The sequence below is a fragment of the Rhinatrema bivittatum genome, chromosome 3 (genome assembly GCF_901001135.1).
Source record: "Rhinatrema bivittatum chromosome 3, aRhiBiv1.1, whole genome shotgun sequence".
NCBI lineage: Eukaryota > Metazoa > Chordata > Amphibia > Gymnophiona > Rhinatrematidae > Rhinatrema > Rhinatrema bivittatum.
In genome coordinates, this window is record NC_042617.1 from 370,146,690 (window position 1) to 370,169,222 (window position 22,533).

Here is a 22,533-nt window from a genome sequence, read left to right on the forward strand (position 1 = left end):
CTAGCCGCACTGTTCTGTAAGTGTTTTCCCCGTGGCCTCTGGTAGGTAAAGTCTTGCGGCGGATAGAGATCCATCCAGGCGAGGTAATCCTGGTGGCACTGAAGTGGCTGAGGTGATCTTGGCTTGCAGCTCTGATAAACTTAGTGGTGGATGGCCTGGTGAGGCTCACCCATCTGCTGAAGTTTCTGCGCCAAGGTCCCATTATTCCAACCAGGCGGAGCGCTTCTGTCTCATGGCTTGGCTGTTGAGAGGAAGCGCTTAAGTGCTTTCTCAGATATGCTTGCTACTCTTTTGCAAGTAAGAAAGACTTCCACCTCTTTGGCATATGTGAGGATAAGGAAAGTTTTTGAGATCTCGTGTGCGGAGCCTCCATAGCTTATATTTGGGCCTTTTTGCAGAAAGGCTTGGTGAGCGGGGTTATCTTTTAAATTCTCTCAGAGTTCAGGTGGTAGCATTGGGCTGACTCTGAGGCAAAGTAAAGGTAGAGACTCTAGCGGCATCCTCTGGTTCAGAAGTTGTGTCCTTCTTGGAACCTTAATTTAGTTCTTAAGTGCCGAGCCGTTAGAACCTCTTAAGAGAGCCACTATGAAGGATCTCACTTTGAAGGTTGTTTTCTTGGTGACCATTTGTTCTGCCCAAACATTTTAGAATTGCAGGCGCTGTCTGGTAGAAAATCCTTTTTGAGGATTTCGGATTCTGGGGTTTCCTTGAAGACTGTTCCTTCCTTTTGACCATAGATGTTTTCATCATTTCACTTGAACCATCCTTTTTTTCAAGTTTGGATGCTACAGATACTCATGCTAGAGAGTTAAGATGCTTGGATGTCAAGTGTGCTTTGTTGAAGTACCTTGAGATCACTAACAGTTTTCGGCTAACTGATCACACAGACTCCCTCTATTGACACATCTCTTTCCCCTCATATAGCGTCCATCTCTTTCTGGCAAACATGCACTCACACAGGCTCCTTCTCTCTTGCACACTCATACACCCCTGCACATAGGCGCTCTCTCTCTCACACACACCCCTTCAACACAGGCTCCCTCTCACAATACACACCCTCACTCAGGCATACAGACTCTAAATCATACACTCACACCCTCCCGTGCTTGTCATTCTGCATAGACACACACACAGGCCATGTTGATGTCATCAGCTGTTCACTACTCCTTGGCCAAGAGTGGGATTGGCTCCTCACAGTCCACCAGGGACTTCCTCGTCTTCAGCCATGAGCGGGATGGATTCTGCTCATGGCCCATCAGGCCTCCCTCCACTTTGGCTGCAAAAGGGATAGGCTTCACACACGGCCCACCAGTGCCTCCCTCGTCTTCAGCCACAAGCAGGATAGCCTCTGCTCGTGGCTCACTGGGGCTTCCTTCATTTTCAGCTATGAGAAAGATGGGATCCGCTCGCAGCCCACCAGGCATCTTAAAATTCTCTGCAAAAAAAGAAAATTCTGCCCAGGAGGGGGAATTCTGCACAAATTCTGTGTCCCACAATATTGCAGAATTCTCCCAAGAGTAATCAAGCTACAGAGATAGCTAATGTGACTTCTATCTCTAATCAACTTGGAGCTTTCTTTCAGAGTTTTCTCACAAAGCTTCTGGGCATGAATGGATAGGGTGGGGCGACAGACAAAGGGGAATTCATTATAGAATGATGTACTTCTCTTTAGAGTGTACAGAAAGGTTTGGCAACATTTAAGAAGCAGGGTAAAGCAGAGTTGCTTACCTCTAATAGGTATTCTCAGAGGACAGCAGGATGTTAGTCCTCACATATGGGTGACATCGGATGGAGCCCAATCCAGAACTTTGATCTCAAACCCTTTCAAAACATGCCCTACTGAGCATGTGCAGTTGTAGTTATCACCCTACCCCCTAGGCAGTGTCCCTCAGTCCAATGTATAGTTTATACATGGAGAAATCAACTCCCAGGACAGGCAGGTGGGTTTTGTGTGGAATAACATCCTGCTGTCGTCAGAGAACACTTGTTACAGGTAAGCAACTCTGCTTTCTCAGAGGACAAGCAGGATGGTAGTCCTCACACATGGGTGATTCCCAAGCTATAGGCTGTTTGAACAGGACAAAGCAGGAAACCACACAGTGCTGAAAGCACCACCTCTCTCCCTTTTGCTTGTGAGGCAGCTGACCCAGAAAGGGGTCTAGGTGGAAAAGAGGTTGGATCTACAAAGAGAAAACCATAGAAAAGAATTAGACACAAAACCCTCATGCATAACATAAATGCCTAAGGCAAGGGATTGATGCGAATACCAGCAAGAAACATACTCCGCATCCCGGACAATATTACAAGCAGGATTTCGGATCAGTAAACCCTGACAACGTAGGTAAGTTAGCACCTCCTTGATACAGGAAAAATCTAAAGATGTAAACATGAGAAGAACTCTTGGATGAAGACCGCATAGTTTCCTTCAGTGTTACAAGACAATTGAAAAACCAACTGGGGCCAGAGAGGTTTCTAGAAAGAAACTGCGGTCCACTAGCATCTGAAGGACAGAATGCATCTGCAGAAGTGTGTCCCATGTTTGGCTGATAGGCACAATAGGCAGAAAAAGCCAAGCAACGCTTGGAAGAATAATCAGCAACAACGGCAGGGTCTGTGACAGACCCTACGTGCCAAAGTACCAGACATAGCTGACCATGCAGGACAGCATCAAGAGTTTCAGAGGATGAAAGGCAATCCCTGAATGCAATCAGTAGCCCAGACCCCAAGCAGGGAGTAAGTTAGGCCTGACGCTCACTCACATTGCACCCTGTCAAGGGCAGGGCTATCCATCCTATCTACAGGATAATTCAAGAGAGCAGAAAGGCACTTTCTAATCTTAAATCCTGTGGTAAGGAGCTCCATAATTGCGGCCCTGCAAGTGATATAGCTCACTCTCTTTCAGTGTTTAGGTGTGCTGATTTGGGGGAGGGTATCGGTAAAGTCCCATTACTTGCTGATCTCGTAATTCTCTGTGGAGTATGGAAATGAAGGGCAGCAGTAAGCCATTCTACTTTGTCATTGTAAAGTGTCTTATGAATTAACGATAAAGTTTTGAAAAGCTGTGAACAACCCAGTGAAATGAGAAAAGCTAAAGGCAGTACTGGCCAGACTTGGCAAAAATATAGGGAAAAGGTGGAATATCTTTCCCTGCAGGAATACACTAAGATATACCATGAATGCCCTAGCTTTTCTTCCCCTCTCCTCGATACTCCAACTGGAAGCCAGAAGACGTGAAGAACACAAGGCAGACCACTGGACTGCAGGGGAAGAAGAAGTCGCTAGGTTGTATATCTCAACTCCAAGCAAATAACTCACTGCTGATTCCAGTAGGGAGTTACCTACCAAGATAGAGCCCTCAGCCTTCTTGGAACAGCTGAAACAGAGTGAATTTCCCAGGGAAGAAATCCAGAAACACTCCACCAAGAGACAGGAAACCGGGGTGCCGCAAATGCAAACCTCTGTAGAACAGGATTTCTTCACCGACCTGGGAACCCTAAGGGTACCAGGGCAGGGTCAGTGTGACCACCAACCTGGCTTAGGTATTAATACCTCAGCCATGATTACATATACTTCCCCAAGGAAGCATGCAGTCCAGTAAATGAACCAGGACTCTCCTGTCCGCAGACAGGGATATCCCTAAAATGGAGAAGTATAGGTTGCAAGCCACTGCAACCAAAGAATAGCACTTCTGTTGCAGAGTATCTTGTTCCCCAACTCCCTGAGTCATGGACATTGTGCAAGATTGAAAGGCATACTTGCCAATTAGATGGACTAGAACCCTCCTGACTGAGGTAGGGTCCCGCAGGTGAGAATGACTGGCAATAGTAGTCTTCCACAAAAGTCCACTGAGCTCAGCAGGTATCAAAGGTGACTCTCAGATGGGGAAAAACCCTAATCTTCACTGGGGCTCTGCCCAAAAGAGGAGACTACTAGTACAACAGGGAGACCAAATCTAGAATGGCTCCTTCATGAAATAGATCAGATGTGCCTTAGGATGACCTAAGGAGAGTGCTATCGCCTGACCGGCTCTCGGATCCTGCAAGGAATAGAGCGACTGCCAGTCAGAAGTAGTGACATCTCTTCTCCGGGAAACAGAGAATGAGGGATACCCATTGTAGTGGTGAACAACCAGGCATCCGGAAGGGGTGGGGACCCATAAGGGTCACCCTGGAAACCTTCATATCTCCCCTTGCTGAAGGGACAGGAAAGCAATAGGAATTGGGATCATCCAATCCTGAAAAACCTTCCAACTCTCCAGGTGAGAGTTGGCTTACAGTCACTCATCACTGAGCTTCACAAGCAACCAAATTTGCCACTTGCGGCCACCCTCAGATGGGGTAGGCCACCATGAAAATCAAAGGAGGGACCCCAGCAAAAACGGTGCAGGGACCACCGCTGCTTTTCCCCAGTCCTGGCCTATAAGGAGATACACCGATTCAAAAGAATTGAGGCTCCAGTTCAGCGATAAACCTACAAGGGACAGGGCCCCAGGGGTTTCCCCACAAAGGTGATTTTTATTACGGGAGGGGTCAAAAGGCAGTCCTCTTCTGAGGAAGACTCCTGACACTACTCTCCTGGAATCCATTGACACAGGGGTTCGACCAGGAATGCAGTCTTAGGTTAGTCCTGTGGCTCTGGCATACAAACTGTTGTGCTTGCCACAAGGGAAACCCCATACAGTAGAAGGCAACTGGAAGAATAGTATCCTCCACTGTATATGTAGGCAGACCTATGAACCTACTCGCTGTGCTTGTGGTAGAAACCCACAGCACAGCAAATACCAAGCACTGCCTATTAAGAGTTGGTGGCTGCACACTGCCAAAAAACAATCACAGAGCATGTGATGGCGCCTTCCTCGCCAGTGCTCCCTAGCCCCTTATGGTGCAGTACAGATGAGAAGTGTGATGATACCTTGATGCACTAATGGTAGAACCCTGGCATGGTTGTGTACTGCACCAACAGAGAGAATGCTGCCTGCCAGTGCCCGGTAGCTTGGAGTAGATGACCCCAGCTGTACCCGACTGTGCATGCTGTGTTCCACTGTCGCACGAACTCCCAATGGAGTGAATAGGAAAAGTATGTCGGCGGCGGCCCCAGTACCACTGGGGATCTGATTATGGCATGGTGGCATTCTATGGCCTCACCCCCATGGTACCCCCAAGTACCTGATAACAATCCAAGAGGCTGAACACAGCCCTTGAAATTGCATAGGGAATGCCCATGGTGCTCTGCAGTAGTATCCTGCGGCATCTGATTGCATCCATTGGTGCCCACTGGGGCCCATAGCATTCTTGTGCTCACCTGTGATGGATCGCATCAATGGCACCAAACGATGCTGCACCCAGGGCTTCAACAGCGCTTGACTGTGTCTTGAGCAGACAGTATATAGCACCATCCCTGGCGCCTGTGGACATTGACAGCTTGGCGGCACAGATAGAGAGCCCGGTACCCGAAGGCATCGATGGACTGGTTGCACCAAGAATGCCAGGGGTACCTGCAGGCAGAGGATCTGCAGCCCCAACATCAGTGCTCAAAGGAACCGATGATTGCTGGTGCCTTCGATGGTTCCTCTTGGCTCACCTAAACGTCGGAGGGCATCAATGCTGTGAGCTTGTGGCACCGGCTATGGCTAGCAATAGCCTCGACAGCAAGCCTAGCGCTCATTAGCACTGATGGTGCACGAAGCCAGGCGGGGCCTCTGATGCCCCCTGATGCCAGCAGCTCAGGACCTCCGAGATCATCAGCATCCATGGTGCCTGATAGCCGAGGCCTAGTGATGAGACAGCACAATGCCCCATCTGGATACTGCAAAGGAGCCTAAAGCGCACTGGATTACTGCACCTGGTTGCCTTGGTGCTCCAGGGTGCCTTGGGTAGATGGCGACCCCAGTGTTCGACAGCACCAAGTTCGCTGAAACCCTTGTCACCCAAGGGCTTCCGTGGCACTTGAGGGCTCTCAGAAGCCTCAGCGGTCAATGGCCTTAATGACAACTACCGTGCTTAATAGCAATCCAAATGTCCCGTCAATGGTGCTCAAAATAGTCATGAGCAGCAATGAATGTCATCGCTGGCCAACATGCCCGAAGGCCTCCATGGCAAACCCCGCACATCAATGGCATCAAGGCAGCTCTGCACCGCCGCCAGCCACGGCATCAAGGTCACTCAGCTCGATGGCATTGAGTGGGACCATGGCGCTCAATGGAAGTCCTGGTCTCCGACACTAGAGGTCAGTGCTGATACTCTTCCACATCGAGGCCCAAGGCGTTTGATGACACTAAGGTAGATGATTTCCTCCGGTCCATCGAGACTCTACGGCGCCCACAGATGCATTCAGCTCAAAAGGATCCAAACAGTGCCCTCAAGCGTGTATGGCGCTTGCTGGTGTTCACATGGCGCTTGCTGGTGTTCACATGGCCCTTGCGGCATCGAAGGCTGTCACACACCTCGATGGCATTGAGGGCGCCCTAACACCTTGACGACATCAAGGTGACCATGGCGCTCAATGGCAGTCCTGGTGCCTGACACGGTCCTGACCAACGTGTCAGATCATCGGTACGCTGGTCACAAATGTGCACGAGCAACCATTACTGGGCATGGCACTTAAGGTGCAGCAGCAAGCTGCTTACCCAGGCTCCTGCTCACCCTTTCTCACAAGGAGACTGCATTGCCATCACAGGCAAGCAGGAGAGAAGGCTACGACTTCCAGGGCTCCTGCTCATGGAGACTAGTTCTTGTTAATGTGGGTAGGATGAGCTCTCCACCCCACAGGAAAGGTGTGGTCCTCGATCTCTTCTCTGTCTGAACCTCCACGGATGCCGATCATTTGGTGGAACGACATGAAACTCTTGCTGGGTAGAACTCAGTCCCCATGCTCAGCGGCCTACACAGATCACACACGGACTGCATTTATTCACTCCTGCCAGCACTTGACAAAGGTACAAAAAAAGACAGAGCAAGGAGAGGATACAAACACTAAGCTGCAAGAGCAGTATTTATTTAATAAGGTGTATTAGACTCTGCCAGGCTGCACAGTGACTAAGGTCCACCATGCAGCACAGTGGAAAGAAGAGGAAAAAAAGGAAACAAAACTAGTGAAAGGTAAAAGAAAGAAAAACAGCTGTAGCTCTACAAAAAATCAATTTAAAAAACCGTGAAGAAAGAGCAAAGCTGAATACCATGACACACACGGCTCCCGTGACCACACGGTTCCGGAGGAAAAAAAAAAAAAAAAAGAGACTTAGGGTCTCTGCCTAGGGGGCAAGGTGATAACTACATCTACACATGCTCAGTAGGGCATGTTTGAAAATTCTAGAATCTTTAAGATCAAAGTTCTGGACCGGGCTCCATCTGATGATGTCACCCAACCTGCTTGTCCTCGGAGAAAAACCAGTTCTACAAGCCTTAGGCCAGCATTCCTCTAAAGTAGAGTGAGTTCACAAGCTAAAAAAGGAAGAACTGTAAAATGCAACTGTGCCAGTAACTAAAGTTCATCTACCATGGGGAGAATGAAAGCCTTCTTTGAAAGAGGCCCTTGACGTCTAGAAATTAAATTCTATTTTCCTGACCTTGTATATCTGGAAGATACTTCTGGTACTGGTCCACTTCACTGCTGAAAATAGCAAAGGCCAGTCTTCTGAGGAGCATGGCCCGCTGCTCCAGTTCAGCATCCCGGTTAGTGAACAGACTCAGAGAGCTGCTCTGTGCCACAGCCACTCGTGCTGGAAACAAAGAACAATGAGGAGACTAAGCTCTGCAATATTACCACCCATGTAATGTAACGTGTGTATACATGGAGGAAGTTTACAAAGTATTTATCTGAAAATGTGTGTCTCCTTTTAAGCTTAAAGTATTCAGATGGTGTGAAAGTGCCTTGCAAATTCTTCTGTCTGACTCCTCCTCAAGGACAGCTGATGATAAAACTGTATGGGTCTCGGTAAGAGGGGGCCAGATCATCCTGAGTCACTTGAAAAGCATCCATGATTGGGGTATACATCCCTTGGAGAATGACACAGTCTAGTTACAGTAAGTGTGTGTGTAGGTGTGTGTAAGTGTGTGTGTGTACACACAGACATGAGGGGTAAATCAGGAAACAAGGCAAATATAAATTATTTTGATGCTATATTTTAATTCACCTTATATACTTATACATACATATACACACACACAAACTGAGATTAAGCAAATATGAATATTTTAATCCAAAAAGAAAACCCAGACACACACATGTTTTTCAGATACTTTGGAAATTTCTGTGCTCCAATACTCACTCATTAAATCTCGAAAAGTGGTTTTGTCATGGGTCATCAGATGATCCATGATAGCTCTCCAACTAAAAATGAAAAAGAAAGATATACATGTATAAGGATGAGAATGTTCATTTCCAATTCAGCACTCAAATCTAAATGTCTAGGATACAGTTTATCAAGGTCTTATGGATCAAGCTGGCTTAAATGTGCCATTTGTGTCAATTGCATGTTGGGCTGTACAATGACAGATGAACACAAACTAAAAGAAAGAGCTTACTGACTAACACAGGAAGCATCCATTTGGAAGAAAGTGGAGTCCATAAATAGATCAAACGCTTCCTTCTTCCATGCTCTCCGTGTGTACTGATAGCCACTGAGACTGCTGAGCAGCTGAACACAGGCACGGTAGCTGGGAGCATTGTGAGCACTGTAAGAAAACAGCAAGACGCACAACCTGTTAAACAACTACACTACATTTACATTTATTAAAATTTATAAACCGCCTAACACTTAAAAAGGCAACACATATCCATCACATAGTAACATGGCAGTCTATGGTAGCCCATCCAGCTGTTCTGTTCACACTGCTTAGGCTATATCCCAGCAGCCACCTACAAGATTTCTCCTTATCCAGGACACACTGTTTTGTTTTCCTTCTTTGTACTTCACCAATTTTGATAGAAGAGCATACAAGATCCCCTTTTAGTTACTTCCAGCACCCACGTGTCCCATGCTTAACCAGAAAGCTGTGTAATAATCTAAATAATCAACAGTAGCGTGGCTCCAGCCCAAACATCCAGCCTGCTAAGTTTCCTACATAGCCTGCCAGACAGACCAAGCTATGCAAATGCCCTCATTTTTGCTAGGAATTCTAGTCAATGACAGAACTTGCAGCCTGCCAGACAGGCCCAGCTGCTAGATGCATGCTATCATCACTGCTGCCATTACTAAAAAGCCTCCCAGGTCTCCCGAGCAGTCTGCCAGATGGACCCGGCTACGTGAGCACCTGCATCTCCGCTTGGACTTCTAGTTAATTACAGTACTTGCAGAAGTGTAACACGCCAAAAGAAAGGCAACGTTATAAAAGATGGAATGGGGAGGGTCATTTTCAAGCAGTCCGAATAAGCTAAAGTCTGCAGGTACTTTTTATCCATAGACTTTAGCCAGAATTCTCAAAGTGGATTTATGCACATTAATCTGCTTTGAAAATTTAGGGGTGTACAGGACAGGAAGTTTTGAGTGGGGGTGGGATTATACACGTTGGCTTAAGCATTCAAACTAGTGTTTTATTATTGTAAATACCTGCTCCCTTTTTAAAATGTATTTCATCAAAGTAGGCTTCCTAAATACCTAAAGTTCAGTTTCTTAAAAGGAACTAGTGAGAAAAGCCACCCGACAGCAGCCACTGCTTTGAAGCAAATTGTTCCCACCTCAGGGTGAAAAAAACCTCACTGTTTGTCTCCAGACTTAAAATTCCTGCCCCTCTGGGGTGTCTCACAATGTGCTGTTTGGCCTGATGGGTTTAGATCGGATAAGATAAAATGCTACTTTATATCATTGGGTTTAACAAATATGTTACTATTGCTATTTTGCAATGATGCGTCACCGCTGTATGACATGCAAGTCCCACACCAAACTGGCGGAATAGGTAACATGGTCTCGTGCCAATCTCCTGCCCTCGTCCCCCCTTTCAGCATGCACCAGCTATCCCTCTACTTCCTGAAGCAGCAAACACTGCTCAGCTGATACACACCGTAGTTAGTTACAGCCAAATTCCACTGAACACTGGAAATCTGAAAGCTGTCCAGTCAGACACCAGTTGCACGAGCTTTATATATGGTACACACACATAGCAGTCTGTCACAAATCCCCTTCCCCAGAGAAAATGGATTCTTCCCCGACTGCATAAAATGTGGAGGCAGAGGTTTTGAGACCGTCCCGGGCCCTTCTTCGGACAAGATCCAGAAATCCCTTGTTGCTTAAGGCCTTGGGCACAATTCTTTTGCTGCTGGTGTCTGCAGAGCCCAGCTTTCTCCAGCCTGATACAACCAGCAGCTAGGGAAAGTGTAACAATACCTGTGATTGCGCAGATAGGGCACCACATAGTGCATAATATTCACAAGAAGTGGAATGACCCTCTCCTTCTCATCACTGTAGAACACCATATCCAACAGATGGGCCAGAACCTGCAACACAGACAGAGAGCAGTCCAGTGACACCCGGAAGATCTACACACAGCCCTTTCATATGCGCCCACTGCAACTTTCTGTTGAAGGATTTACTGTATCATGGACATCAAAATTCAGGATGCAAATCCAGCCATGCTCCAAGGCCATAAAATTTTCATGCCAAGGGCACTAAAATTTGCAATTTTGCTCTCCACATTGCCACTGTGCAGTCCACCTAACTGAGAAGACCAAAATAAATATACAAGAGCCAAGCCTTCAATGCCAGCCTCCACGATATTTAGTACATGTAGCCCCTGCCTCCTCTGCTCCTGCTGTTCTGAGACAACAAATAATTGCATTGTGTTGCTGAACAACTGAATATAATGAGAAGGTAAATTCAGATTGTACATTCAGCAGAAGCCATACGTTCTTACAGAGGCCCTCTGGAGATGGAGGCTCCTGCCATGGACAGCACAACCTTAACGAACAGCCATCAGCTCTCTCCAAGTACTAACATTTCACATGTTGTCTTTCCTGACAAGAGGCTGACTCATGCACATCCGCTATGGTAACGTCAGGCGAATGCTGCCAGAGACATTCCCCTTAAATATATTACAGCAGATCCAGCTGGTCTGGACCATGTCATCGTTTCATTTCACTTTCAATTTATGTCTCGCCTTCCTTCTATAAAAGGACCCTGGGCGGCTTGCAAGAATACAGAACATGTGCACTAAATACAGAAGCATATTCAAGAAAAGTAAGTTCACAACAACCTCTTTGTTTCAATTTATTAGTTAGTGGGTTATTTTTTCTAAATGGGCTTATACTGCTGTTTATTTAGTCATTAATTTCTATTACTTATTTCAATTTGATATTCCGCCTTTTCCTAGGAAAGGCACAAGGCAGATTACAAAAAATGTGAATTGCAGTACATATGTCAAACAGGGGACATACAGAACACAAACTTGGAACTGAACATTGAAAGACTGCATAGGTAGTACTAATATATGGTGTATAGGGAGGATACCTAGCAATAAGATAAGCAAACATGGTACAGTAGGACACTGTGTTCATGGTTAAGGTACAACACCTAGCATTAAGATGTGGGGAGATCCAGAGTTCAGGGGGAGGCTTGGCTGAATAGGCAGATTTTGATTTTTTTGTCAAAAGGAAGATTAGTAGGTTTGCTTTATGTGCAAATCTTTTGTAAAGCAAATTGAATGTATGAAGCCTCATGCAGGTTTGCCTTGCTATAAGCTAGCAAAGGAGTGGATAAAATGGCCTGTTGGAACAACCAAAGTTCTCTTGTCAGGGTGTATATGGACATGCGTTGATACAAGTATGCTAGTGCTGTTTGATTTAGGAATTTAAAGACAATACAAAGTATTTTCAATTTCATCCTGTTCTCAAGGAGGAACCAATGGAGCTTATATAGGATAGGCTTCATGTAGTTGGCTGGACTTAGCCCCTGCCAAAAGCTTCTCTGTGATGTTTTGCAATAGTTGGAGGTGTTTGAGGCAGTGCTGTGGAATTTCATGGTACAAGGAATTGCAACAGTCAATGTGGCAGTGATGAGGGAGTGAATAGTAATGGCCAAATCACATTTTTCGAAGAAGGTATATAATTGTCTGTTGGCATAAATGTGGATTTCACTGGAGCTGAGATTTAGGTTTTCACTGACAGCTGGTGATAAAGATGAACCACCAGACTATGTATAGTCTAAGAGTAGGAAAGTGGTCTCTGAAATAGAGGATGGGGGTAAGAGGTCATCCGGATCAGCTTACCACAAGAAGCTCTGACTTGGACGGGTGGTGTTTATGTTTATGATTTGCTGAACCATTGGTCTACTGCTAAGAGTCTACTGTTAAGATTAGAAATGGCAGTATTGGTTGTTGTATTTTAGCTCATAGCTAGATATCATCAACAAATAGATGCAATTCGATCTTACAGGATTCAATACGATTGCCTGGATGTAAATGGACTGGTGAGAGGAATGGGCTTCTTCAGATACGTTACACTTTTTTTGGGGGTGGGGGGATGCATTTATTGGAGTGAGCAATGGGCTGAGTTCTTCCACTAAGGAATGATGGGAACCACTTGCGAGCCAATCCATCTATACAAATTTCTTATAAGCACAGTAACAGATGCTGGTGATCGATGATATTTGATCTTTTATTAGAAAGATCTAACAAAACAAGGAATGAGTTTCCACCAAAATCCACTTGGAGGTGGATGTTGTTTACTAAGGCAAGCAGGATGGATTCTGTCCTGTGGCTTTTTCTGAATCCCTGACTAGTAAGAGTAAAGATTAGGGGCCTCCTCCAAGAAATCGAAGAGGTTGAAGTAAGCTCTTTAATTGAACAGGAAGGGGAGACTAGAGACTATTTTTGGGTGCAAACCCAACTGTTGATGATGGGTTTCATTATCACCTCTTTGAGGGAGGAGGGCATGCAACCCTGAGATAGCATGGCATTGATTTTGGAGGAGACCCAAAGGGCATATAGTTGACACAGTTTGCCAATGTATTTGGATGGCATAGGGTTAAGTAGGCATGGAAATAACTGAGTCAGAGGACTTTTTCAGCTTTCAGTGGTTGGTCATCCTGAACTTGAAAAGCTGGCTGTCATCAGGGGCTGGTTGAATTGGCAAGGATGGGAGCCAATGAAAGAAAAAGGCTAGCCTTGCATTTGGATCTGGGGGAGGGGCCCTTGTAGTTTTCCTTGTGTCTTCTGAAAGGGATGATGCAATCTTGTGAGGGAGAGGCCAGGGATTACACTGAGACTGCTCTCTAGCCAGGGAGAGGGCGAGGGCCCGTGAAATGATTCCCCAGTGATTGGAGAGAGGAGGGAGCTGCTCATGATTTGCTCCTCAGAAGAGATCCCTAAAATTCTTGGATTATCTCTAAATTGAATTAAACATTTGATCTATATCCTTGGAAGACTATTTAAGAAAGGCAGATATTAGGGTTGGTGGAATTAAAGTTCAGAAAGCAGAAAATATGAAATCAAGTCCAGAATTTATTCCCTGTCCCTCTCTCTGTTCACTTTTTCAAAAAAGAGGGCACAGACCTGCAACCACGTCTCACACTGTGCTCCAGCTGCTAATCAACAGGATCAAAAGGCAGCATTTCTCTTCTTGCCCAAGGACTCACCAGGTATAAGGCAGCCAAACAAAATCCTCCCAAGGCACCATTCCAACAAGAAGCAATGCATCCAGCTGATCAAATAAACATAGCTCAAAAGTAATATTATTTCAGGGACACAACCTCACTGGTTCCTAATCTGTGCAGGAAGGACAGAGAGCTGAGCAGAGAAGAGCTGGAGAAGTTGATAATTTCAGTCCTCTAAAATGGATTATTTTGCGGCTGGAGGGCCTCTTTGGATGGGAATTAGGACAGGAGATTGCTCTCAGGATCCTATGTCTAGTAAGATCCCTGAGCATATTTTTCTCCTATCCACAGTTTTATAAGCATGTGTATTATACATAGGGGGCACACCGTATAGTTTCCTATAATAACTACTACTGCATAAGATTTTCAAATGGATCTGCAAAGGAATTTAGCAAAAATAAGGAAGAGCTTTTTAAAAGAGTGCTTCTGTAATTGAAGGCTCAGAAGCAGGAAGAATAGCTAATTAGCTAATTCCACTAGAACAGGAGTATGTTTAAAAAAAAAAAAAAAAATCACACGCTTAAAAAAACGGAGTAAATATTAACATTGCTGCACAGTGGAGAAACCACTTACCTCAGATAATAACGTAAGCGCATGGACGCTATAAACAGAGGGTGTAATGTTTGATGTTTCCACAGCTGGAGATAACATGTCTAAAGTTGAAAAAAAAAATCCAAATAACAAAAAGAAGACAGACAAAAAGTTGAGATATATACAGATCAAATTTTATACATTTTGTTGTTTGTTCTTGCAGCTCCCTCTTGCTTACTTGGTACTGGCCCCTTCTGAGGTTATCGGGCCATTAGCAGGGCAGTTACTGTAGAAAAAGAGCCCTGGCCAATGTCTGCATTAGGTGGCTCCCTTTATCTTTCGGGATCAGACAGTAACTCAGAAGGTGGCAAGGCACCTCACGCCCTGGGCGATTGGATGTCTTGCCCACCCCCCTTTGTGATAGTCCTAGCCATGAGCTCTCAATGGAAGCTACATGGGGTTTTCCCCCCTTTTCCCTCCAAGCCCCGCCCCTGCCAGCTACCATCACTTATAACCCAGACATCAGGGTCAGATTCTTCAAGTAGGGGGCTGCAGCCAGTGTTTCATTTCTGAATCTAGCACACATGCACCTTGAAATCCACCCATAGTGGGGGGCCACTGTTGAGTGATAGCTGGGGCTCCCTCCCTTCACCATGCATCCCCCAGCACCTCAGGAATCAAAACCAGAGCTCTTGCATGCCAGTGGAAACACTATCACTGGGCCCATTGATTGGGCCCTTGTAAAACAGAATTCCTTGCATCGCATGTGTGTGCACATCACGCCCAGTGGAAATATGATCATGAAATTTCAAAGAGAATGCTGAAAGCAGCAAAACACTAGCCACACTGCACAAAATATCAACTTTGCTTGTTTTTTTCCCCCCCCACAGGACTCATTTTACACTTTTAGGAATAAAAAGACCTGCATCTATTATCAGGCCTATGACCCCTATTATTTTAAAGATCTTATCCTCTAGTGTCTTCCTTTAGAAGTCTATGCCGTACTTGTGGTTTATCTGTATACTTGTGTTGCCTGCATGATGTTCTGATAATGATCAGTGCAGCGGCGCCCGATGTACTTCTATTCAGAGAGAGAGAGTAACCATGTGTTCAGGGGTGTGGGGGAGGGTTTTAATATAACATAAGATGAGCTGTGCTGGGTCAGACCAATGGTCCATGAAGCCCAACATCCTGCCTGGCCAATTCAGGTCTCTTGGAAGTACCCAGCAGATCCAAAAGGGGAGATCCATTCCCTGTTGTGATCCCTACATCTACCTGGCTAATAATTTTAAATGGACCTCTTCTTTAGAAACTTGTCCATGTCGTTTTTAAACTCAACTATGCTACTAAACGACCACATTTGTTTTGCAAGAAATTCCCAGGTTAATTATGTATTAACTGAAAATATGCATCACCTTGCACTTATCCACATTAAATTTCATCTGCCATTTGGATGCCCAATTTTCCAGTCTCAGAAGGTCTTCCTGCAATTTATCACACTCCGCTTGTGATTTAACTACTCTGAACAATTTGTCATCTGCAAATTTGATTACCTCACTTGTCTTATTTCTTTCCAGATCATTTCTAAATATATTGAAAAGTACAGGTCCCAATACAGATATCAAATCACCCTCATTTTCTTATATCCAGTTCATAACTACATAGCTACAAGCTCCTAAATAATAATATGTTATGGATTTTTCTGACAGGAACTTGTCCAGACCTCTTTTAAATTTCCCTATGTTAGTTGAATTGACCACATCCTGGCTACAGATTCCACAGCTTGATAGTGCACTGGGTAAAAAACTACTTTCTAAATCTGCTGGTTGTTAGTTTCATGGAGTGTCCCTTTGTTTCATTATTTGAAAGAGGAAATAACCATCCTTTATTTATCCATTCCACCCCTCTTATGATTTTATAAACTTCTATCATCTCCTCTTCTCGGTAGTCTTTTCCAAGCTGAAGAGGCCTAACCTGTGAAGCCTCTCACAGGGTAGCCGTTCCATTTCCTTTATCATTTGTGTTGCCCTCCTTTGCACCTTTTCTAGTTCCACTGTGTTTTTTTTTTTTTTAGATGGGGTGACCAGAGCTGCACACCATACGCAAAGTATGGTGGCACCATGCACTGATAACAGAGTTGATATGATACTTTTTGTTTTATTCTCCATTCCTTCCTGGATCATTCCTAACTTTTATTTTTTTTTGACCAGTGCTGCATGCTGAGCAGAGGATTTCCATGTATTGTTCAAAAGGACTCCAAGGTCCTTTTTCTGGGTGGTGACTCACAATACAGAACCCAGCATTGAGTACTCGTAGTTGGGATTACTTTTCCCTATGTGCATCACTTTGTACTTTCCCACATTAAATTTCAGCTAACGTTCAGATACCCAGTTTCCCTGTCTTAATGTGCTTCTGCAGTTCCTCACAATCTGCTGCTGTTTTAACAACTGCATAATTTTGTGTCATCTGAAAATTTGATTGCCTCACTTACTGTTCCCTTTTTTAGATCATTTATGAATATGTTAAACACCCTGTGGTACTCAGTGACTGCACAGTGAGTTGAGGATTTCAATGTATTGTCTACAATGACTCCAAGATTCTTTTCCTGGGTGGTTACTCATTATATGGAACCCAGCACTATGTACTGTAGATATTTTTATATTATCTCAAACAATTTGTCTCAAACAATTTGTCAAAAACACAACGAAGGAATGCTTTCACAAACTACACATATTGAAAAGGCTGAAACCTCTCCTCCATTTTCAGGACTTTAGAACAGTCCTCCAAACAATTCTATTTTCAAAAATTGATTATTGCAACTCGCTGCTGATTGGCCTCCCAGCTATCGCCACCAAACCACTACAAATGTTGCAGAACTCAGCAGCCAGGATTCTAATCAACTCTAGTAGACTAGATCACATCACACCTATTTTAAAAAACCTACACTGGCTCCCTATTAAATCTAGAATCATTTTCAAAGTACTAACCATAACCCACAAGGCCATTCATTCCCAAACTTCGCTAGATCTAAGTGACCCACTTCGTCCTCACGCTTCACTGAGACCTATCAGAACCAGCTACTTAGGCACATTATATGTACCTCCAACCAAGTCACTGCTCAAGAAACGAGCATTCTCGACTGCCAGCCACTCTCACTGGAATACTCTCCCCACGGACCTTCGTCTAGAAACTTGTTGTCGAACGTTCAAAAAGAAGCTCAAAACTTGGCTTTTCACAAAGGCATTCACTTAAAGGTCTCCGATTCACGCTTTTCTTACTCCATGCCAGATATATGATGCCGTAACCATAATTTCGCCAGTTAATTGGACTAAAATATGCACCCTGGCTTAAGAAGGCTTTCGTTAATCCAAGCTTGACTGTTATTTACTGTGTGTTTTTTGTAATAATAATTTTAAATCGTTCTCACCTTTTCTATAATCTCTTGCAAGTTAGCCCTGTTATTTGCCCTGTTATTAGTAACCTCTTGTTCGATGTAATTTCCAACTTTGGTTCTATGTAAACCGACGTGATATGTACCAGTACATGAACATCGGTATATAAAAGCCTTTAAATAAATAAATAAATAAAATAAATTATGAATTAATGTTTGGAGAGTGTTACCTTTCGACTATATGATACAGCCTTTCACTCCTAGCTAGAGTAGGGGATATGGTAGGTTGTTATTAGGAATTTTGAATTAGTATTATTTGTATTTCTTTTATTATTGTATTTGTATTATTATTTTGATATATTATATTAATTTGAATGTATTATGCTATACTGATGTCTTCTTATGTAAACTGCTTTGAGACTCCATTTTGGAGAGCATTTATTGACATTTATTGTTCACACTCATCACAAATAACAATCCAAGGTGAATTACAAGAACAGTATAAGCCTAAAGTAGAATAGAAATAGAATAAAATCTAAAATGAGTTATTTTTCCCTATGAGCATCACTTTGAACTTACCATTTAGATGCCCAGTTCACCACTCTCAAGATCTTTCTCCAGTTTCTTACAGTCTGCCTGTGTTTTAACTACTTTCAATATTTTTGTTTTATCTGCAAATTTGATCACTTCACTTATCGCTCCCTTTCCTAGATAATTAGGGGGTAATTTCCAAAAGATTTTATGCACGTAAATGGGCTTTTGAAAATTGCTACTTTTATTTATTTATTTATATTTTATTCATGTTTGTACATGAAAATTGCTACTTTTACATATGCAACTCCTTTGAAAATTCACTCCTTAATGAATAAGTTGAACAGTATAGAGTCCTGGGACACTCCATTATTCATCTTTCGCCACTAAGAAAACTGACCATTTATTCCTCTTTTAACCAGTTACCAGTACAAAGTAAGACATTTCCTATTAGTTTTCTGAGGAGTCTCTCATGATGGACTTTATTAAATACCTTCTCAAAATCCAAACACTATATTAACTAACTCACACTCCTTCAAAACATTCTATTAGGTAAGTAAGTCATGACTTCCCCTTTGCTAAATCCATGCTGGCTCTTCCCCATGAAGCCATGTTTAACCATATGAACAGTAATTTTGTTCTTAATTATGGCTTCTATCATTTTACGAGGCATAGATGTCAGGCTTATTGATCTGTAGTTGCTCAGGTCACCCCTGGAGTCCTTTTTGAAAACTGGTGTTACATTTGCCACACTCCAGTCCTCATGTATAGAGGCAGATTTGAATGATAAGTTACAGATTAGCAGTAGGTCTGCAACTTCATATTTGAGGATTTTTTTTTTTAGATCTCCTTCCCAGATCTAACTACAAGGCTGTTTAAAAACCTAAACAGCTAACAGTACTACTGGTGTGGCTTTTGCATGGAACCTCCGGCCTTCTGGGTCCCCCTGCTCAGCCTGCCAGACAGACCTGGCTAAATAAGCACTTACATTTCTGCTACGACTTACAGTTATTACTCTATTCAAAGTGACATTTTGAATTAACAGAGAAGGAGATGTACTGTTTACTTATAAAAGAGTGTCAAGGACATTGTGGATAATGAGCTCTTGGACTGCATAATAGAAGTTAAAAAAAAAAAATTTACATCATGCCTCACTTATGTGGTAAATACATGCAGAAGTTACAAATCCTGCTCCTGGGAATGACTTGCATGGTCTAGCTAAAGCTTATTTGAGACCAGGACATATGTGCAAGTTCGCCTGCATATCAGGGGGCAATTTTATAAAACCTCATTTCCACCAGTAAAACAGTGTTTTATCCCCAGAAAAGTGTTTGAAAATTACCATCATAGGGCTTGGTTTTCAAGCAGGCCGAGTCAATAAAACGTGCAGGAGAGCCGGCATCAGAGTTGAGCACCAGCTCTCCCGACGCGCGACCAGGCACCTCGCCTGGGCGTGCGATTCTCTATTCAAATTAGGCTGCATGCTAATAAGGAGGCGCTAGGGACACTACTGCATCCCTAGCGCCTCCTTATTAGTGGAAGCTGCAGCTGTCAGCAGGTCCGACAACAGACGCTTAATTTTATCGGCTAAACGGTGTGCTCAGGCGGTTAAGAACATAAGAACATGCCATACTGGGTCAGACCAAGGGTCCATCAAGCCCAGCATCCTGTTTCCAACGGTGGCCAATCCAGGCCATAAGAACCTGGCAAGTACCCAAAAATTAAGTCTATTCCATGTTACCGTTGCTGGTAATAGCAGTGGCTATTTTCTAAGTCAACTTAATTAATAGCAATGTTCTTGGACTTCTCCTCCAAGAACTTATCAAATCTTTTTTTAAACACAGCTACACTAACTGCACTAACCACATCTTCTGGTAACAAATTCCAGAGTTTAATTGTGCGTTGAGTAAAAAATAATTTTCTCCAATTAGTTTTAAATGTGCTACATGCTAACTTCATGGAGTGCCCCCTAGTCTTTCTATTATCTGAAAGAATAAATAACCGATTCACATCTACCTGTTCTAGACCTCTCATGATTTTAAACACCTCTATCATATAAAAGTAGATGCAAAAGCCCATTTCACATCTCCTTGTAGCCACATTATGAAGAAGTACTCCAGGTGGGCAGTGAAACATTTATTTGCATGTAAATGTACATGCAGAAAGTCAATACTACTTGAGAGCAGGAGTAACTTACTGTGCATATATGTACATGAGTACTTGGCTAACCAGCGAATTTTCAAAGCTGACATGTGTTGCAGAAATCCATGAGCTGTTTGAAAATTATCCTCCCCATGATAAAAGGAAATAAAGTTAAACTCTATTTTTAACCCATGGGGTGGGGGCGAGGGTGGAGCATACTAGTTAGCCATCATACAATTCATAGTACTGAGGATACCTTCGACGTCTGATTCCATGGTAGTTCCATCCACCATTATCTTGGGAGAAGGCTTAACCTCTAGGTTTCGTCTCAGCCACGTTGTTTGTTCTAATGATGAACCAGCAACGGCTCCAATGGCATCCACAATTTTATGAGTTACATCCTACAGCACACACAAACAAAAGCAAGAGCACCTTAGTTTCATTTCATGAGCTTATTAATGGTCAGTAGCAGTCGGTCATATATTTTAGCCACTTTTCATACAGAATTTAACACACAAAAGTCAGTTTATTTTCTTTGTTATTTTTTAGCTGGTAAAGCAGAGTTGCTTACCTGTAACAGGTGTTCTCCCAGGACAACAGGATGTAGTCCTCACATATGGGTGATGTCATCAGGCGGAGCCCTATTACGGAACACTTTTGTCAAAATTTCTAGAAACTTTGACTGGCGCACTGAGCATGCCATGTTCCCTATGACCACAGGGGTCTCCCTTCAGTCTCGTTTGTAGCAAAAAGCGCAAGCGAAAAAATAAAATAATAAACGTAAGTGGAACCAACTCCGCGGGGTGGCGGGCGGGTTTCGTGAGGACCACATCCTGCTGTCCTGGGAGAACACCTGTAACAGGTAAGCAACTCTGCTTTCTCCCACGACAAGCAGGATGATAGTCCTTACATATGGGTGATTCACAAGCTAAGGTTGACTCATATTACAACAGGCCAATAGCAGACAACTCGTGCAGCAGGCACAATAATTGGGGTGCTATTGGCAATGATGAGGCAGCCTGAAATCACAGCAGGTGATCGTGGAAGGAATTGGGGATTATACTGGAACAAAGTTTATCAAGACAGATTGGCCAAAGGCAGAGTCTTGACGGATTTCCTTATCTAAGAGGTAGAGGGCTGCGAATGTGTGAAGAGAGCTCCATGTCGCAGCCTAGCAGATGTCGGCAATTGGTACTGAATGATAGTGTGCTACTGATGTTGCCATGGCCCTTACAAACTGTACCTGCACTCACCCCTGGAGAGGAAGGCCTGCTTCCTCATAGCAGAATTCGATATAATCCGCTAGCCAGTTGAAGAGAGTTTGTTTGCCCACTGGAACTTGCAGCTTGTCTTTGTCAAAGAAGCAAAGAGTTGGGTGGATTTCCAATGCAGTGCGGTCTGGATAGAATGCAAGTGCACGCTTACAATCCAAGGTGTGCAAAACCCTCTCGCCCCGGTGAGAGCGAGGCTTTGGGAAAGAGTGGACAGGCTATAGACCGAGCAAGGCGAGAGGCTGTGTCCACTTTAAGAAGAAATTTAGGGTGAGTACGGAGGACCACTTGGTCACGGAGGAACCTAGTGTCAGGTGAGTATGCAACAAGAGCTTGTAACTCACTGATCCTTTTAACAGAAGTGATGGCTACGAGGAAAATAATTTTCCATGTTAGAATTTTAACGTTATAGGAACGCAAAGGCTCGAACTGGGAAAGCATGAGCCTTGTAAGCACTACATTTAGGTCCCATTCCATAACCGGTGATCGTAGAGGAGGCTTAAGTCATAGAAAACCCATGATAAGCTGACTCATAAGGGGTTGAGCCGTTAACAGGGCATCCCCTACTCTCTGGTGGTACGCTGAGATGGAACTGAGGTGTACCCGTACGGAGGATATCTGGGGACCAGAATTCGAAAGGTATCCTAGATAGCCTAATAGAGATGGAGTGGGGCAGGAAAAAGGGGCCAATACCTTCTTGTGCACGTCATTAGGTAAATCTTGCCTATTTTGAATGGTAAGATTTACGTGTGGTAGGTTTTCGTGAAGCTACAAGTACCTGAGAATATCAGTGAATCTGGGTTATGAGGTTGACCTGTGGGCAGGCGAATTGGTTCCTGGAGTGATAGGTAGAGAAGTATGGGGAAGCATACTTGTCAAGGCCAGTATGGGGTTATGAGAATCATTGAAAACCTGTCTTGCTGTAGGTTCACGAGAGTTTTAGCTATGAGCAGTATCGGAAGAGTCGCCCCTGCAACAAAGGAGGCCTTTGTTGCAGGGGCGAGCAAAGGTGTCCATGGCCAACACATTTTGAAGCCTGTGTAGGGAGCAGAATCTGTCCACTCTGTGGTTCGATTCGGACGCAA

At 44.1% G+C, this 22,533-nt stretch overlaps 1 protein-coding gene across 4 annotated transcripts in view; it reads right to left on the reverse strand.

Moving 5' to 3' along the window:
- The window catches only part of DOP1A (DOP1 leucine zipper like protein A), a 237,564-nt gene that overhangs the window by 23,813 nt on the left and 191,218 nt on the right, over positions 1 to 22,533 (reverse strand). For all 4 annotated transcript variants that reach the window (XM_029595531.1, XM_029595532.1, XM_029595530.1 and 1 more), the window contains 6 exons: positions 20,434 to 20,578; positions 14,156 to 14,235; positions 10,322 to 10,431; positions 8,523 to 8,672; positions 8,267 to 8,328; positions 7,565 to 7,717 (listed from right to left, as the gene is read on the reverse strand). In XM_029595531.1, the coding sequence (XP_029451391.1) occupies positions 7,565 to 7,717; positions 8,267 to 8,328; positions 8,523 to 8,672; positions 10,322 to 10,431; positions 14,156 to 14,235; positions 20,434 to 20,578 (700 nt within the window). The remainder of the gene's footprint in view (positions 1 to 7,564; positions 7,718 to 8,266; positions 8,329 to 8,522; positions 8,673 to 10,321; positions 10,432 to 14,155; positions 14,236 to 20,433; positions 20,579 to 22,533) is intronic.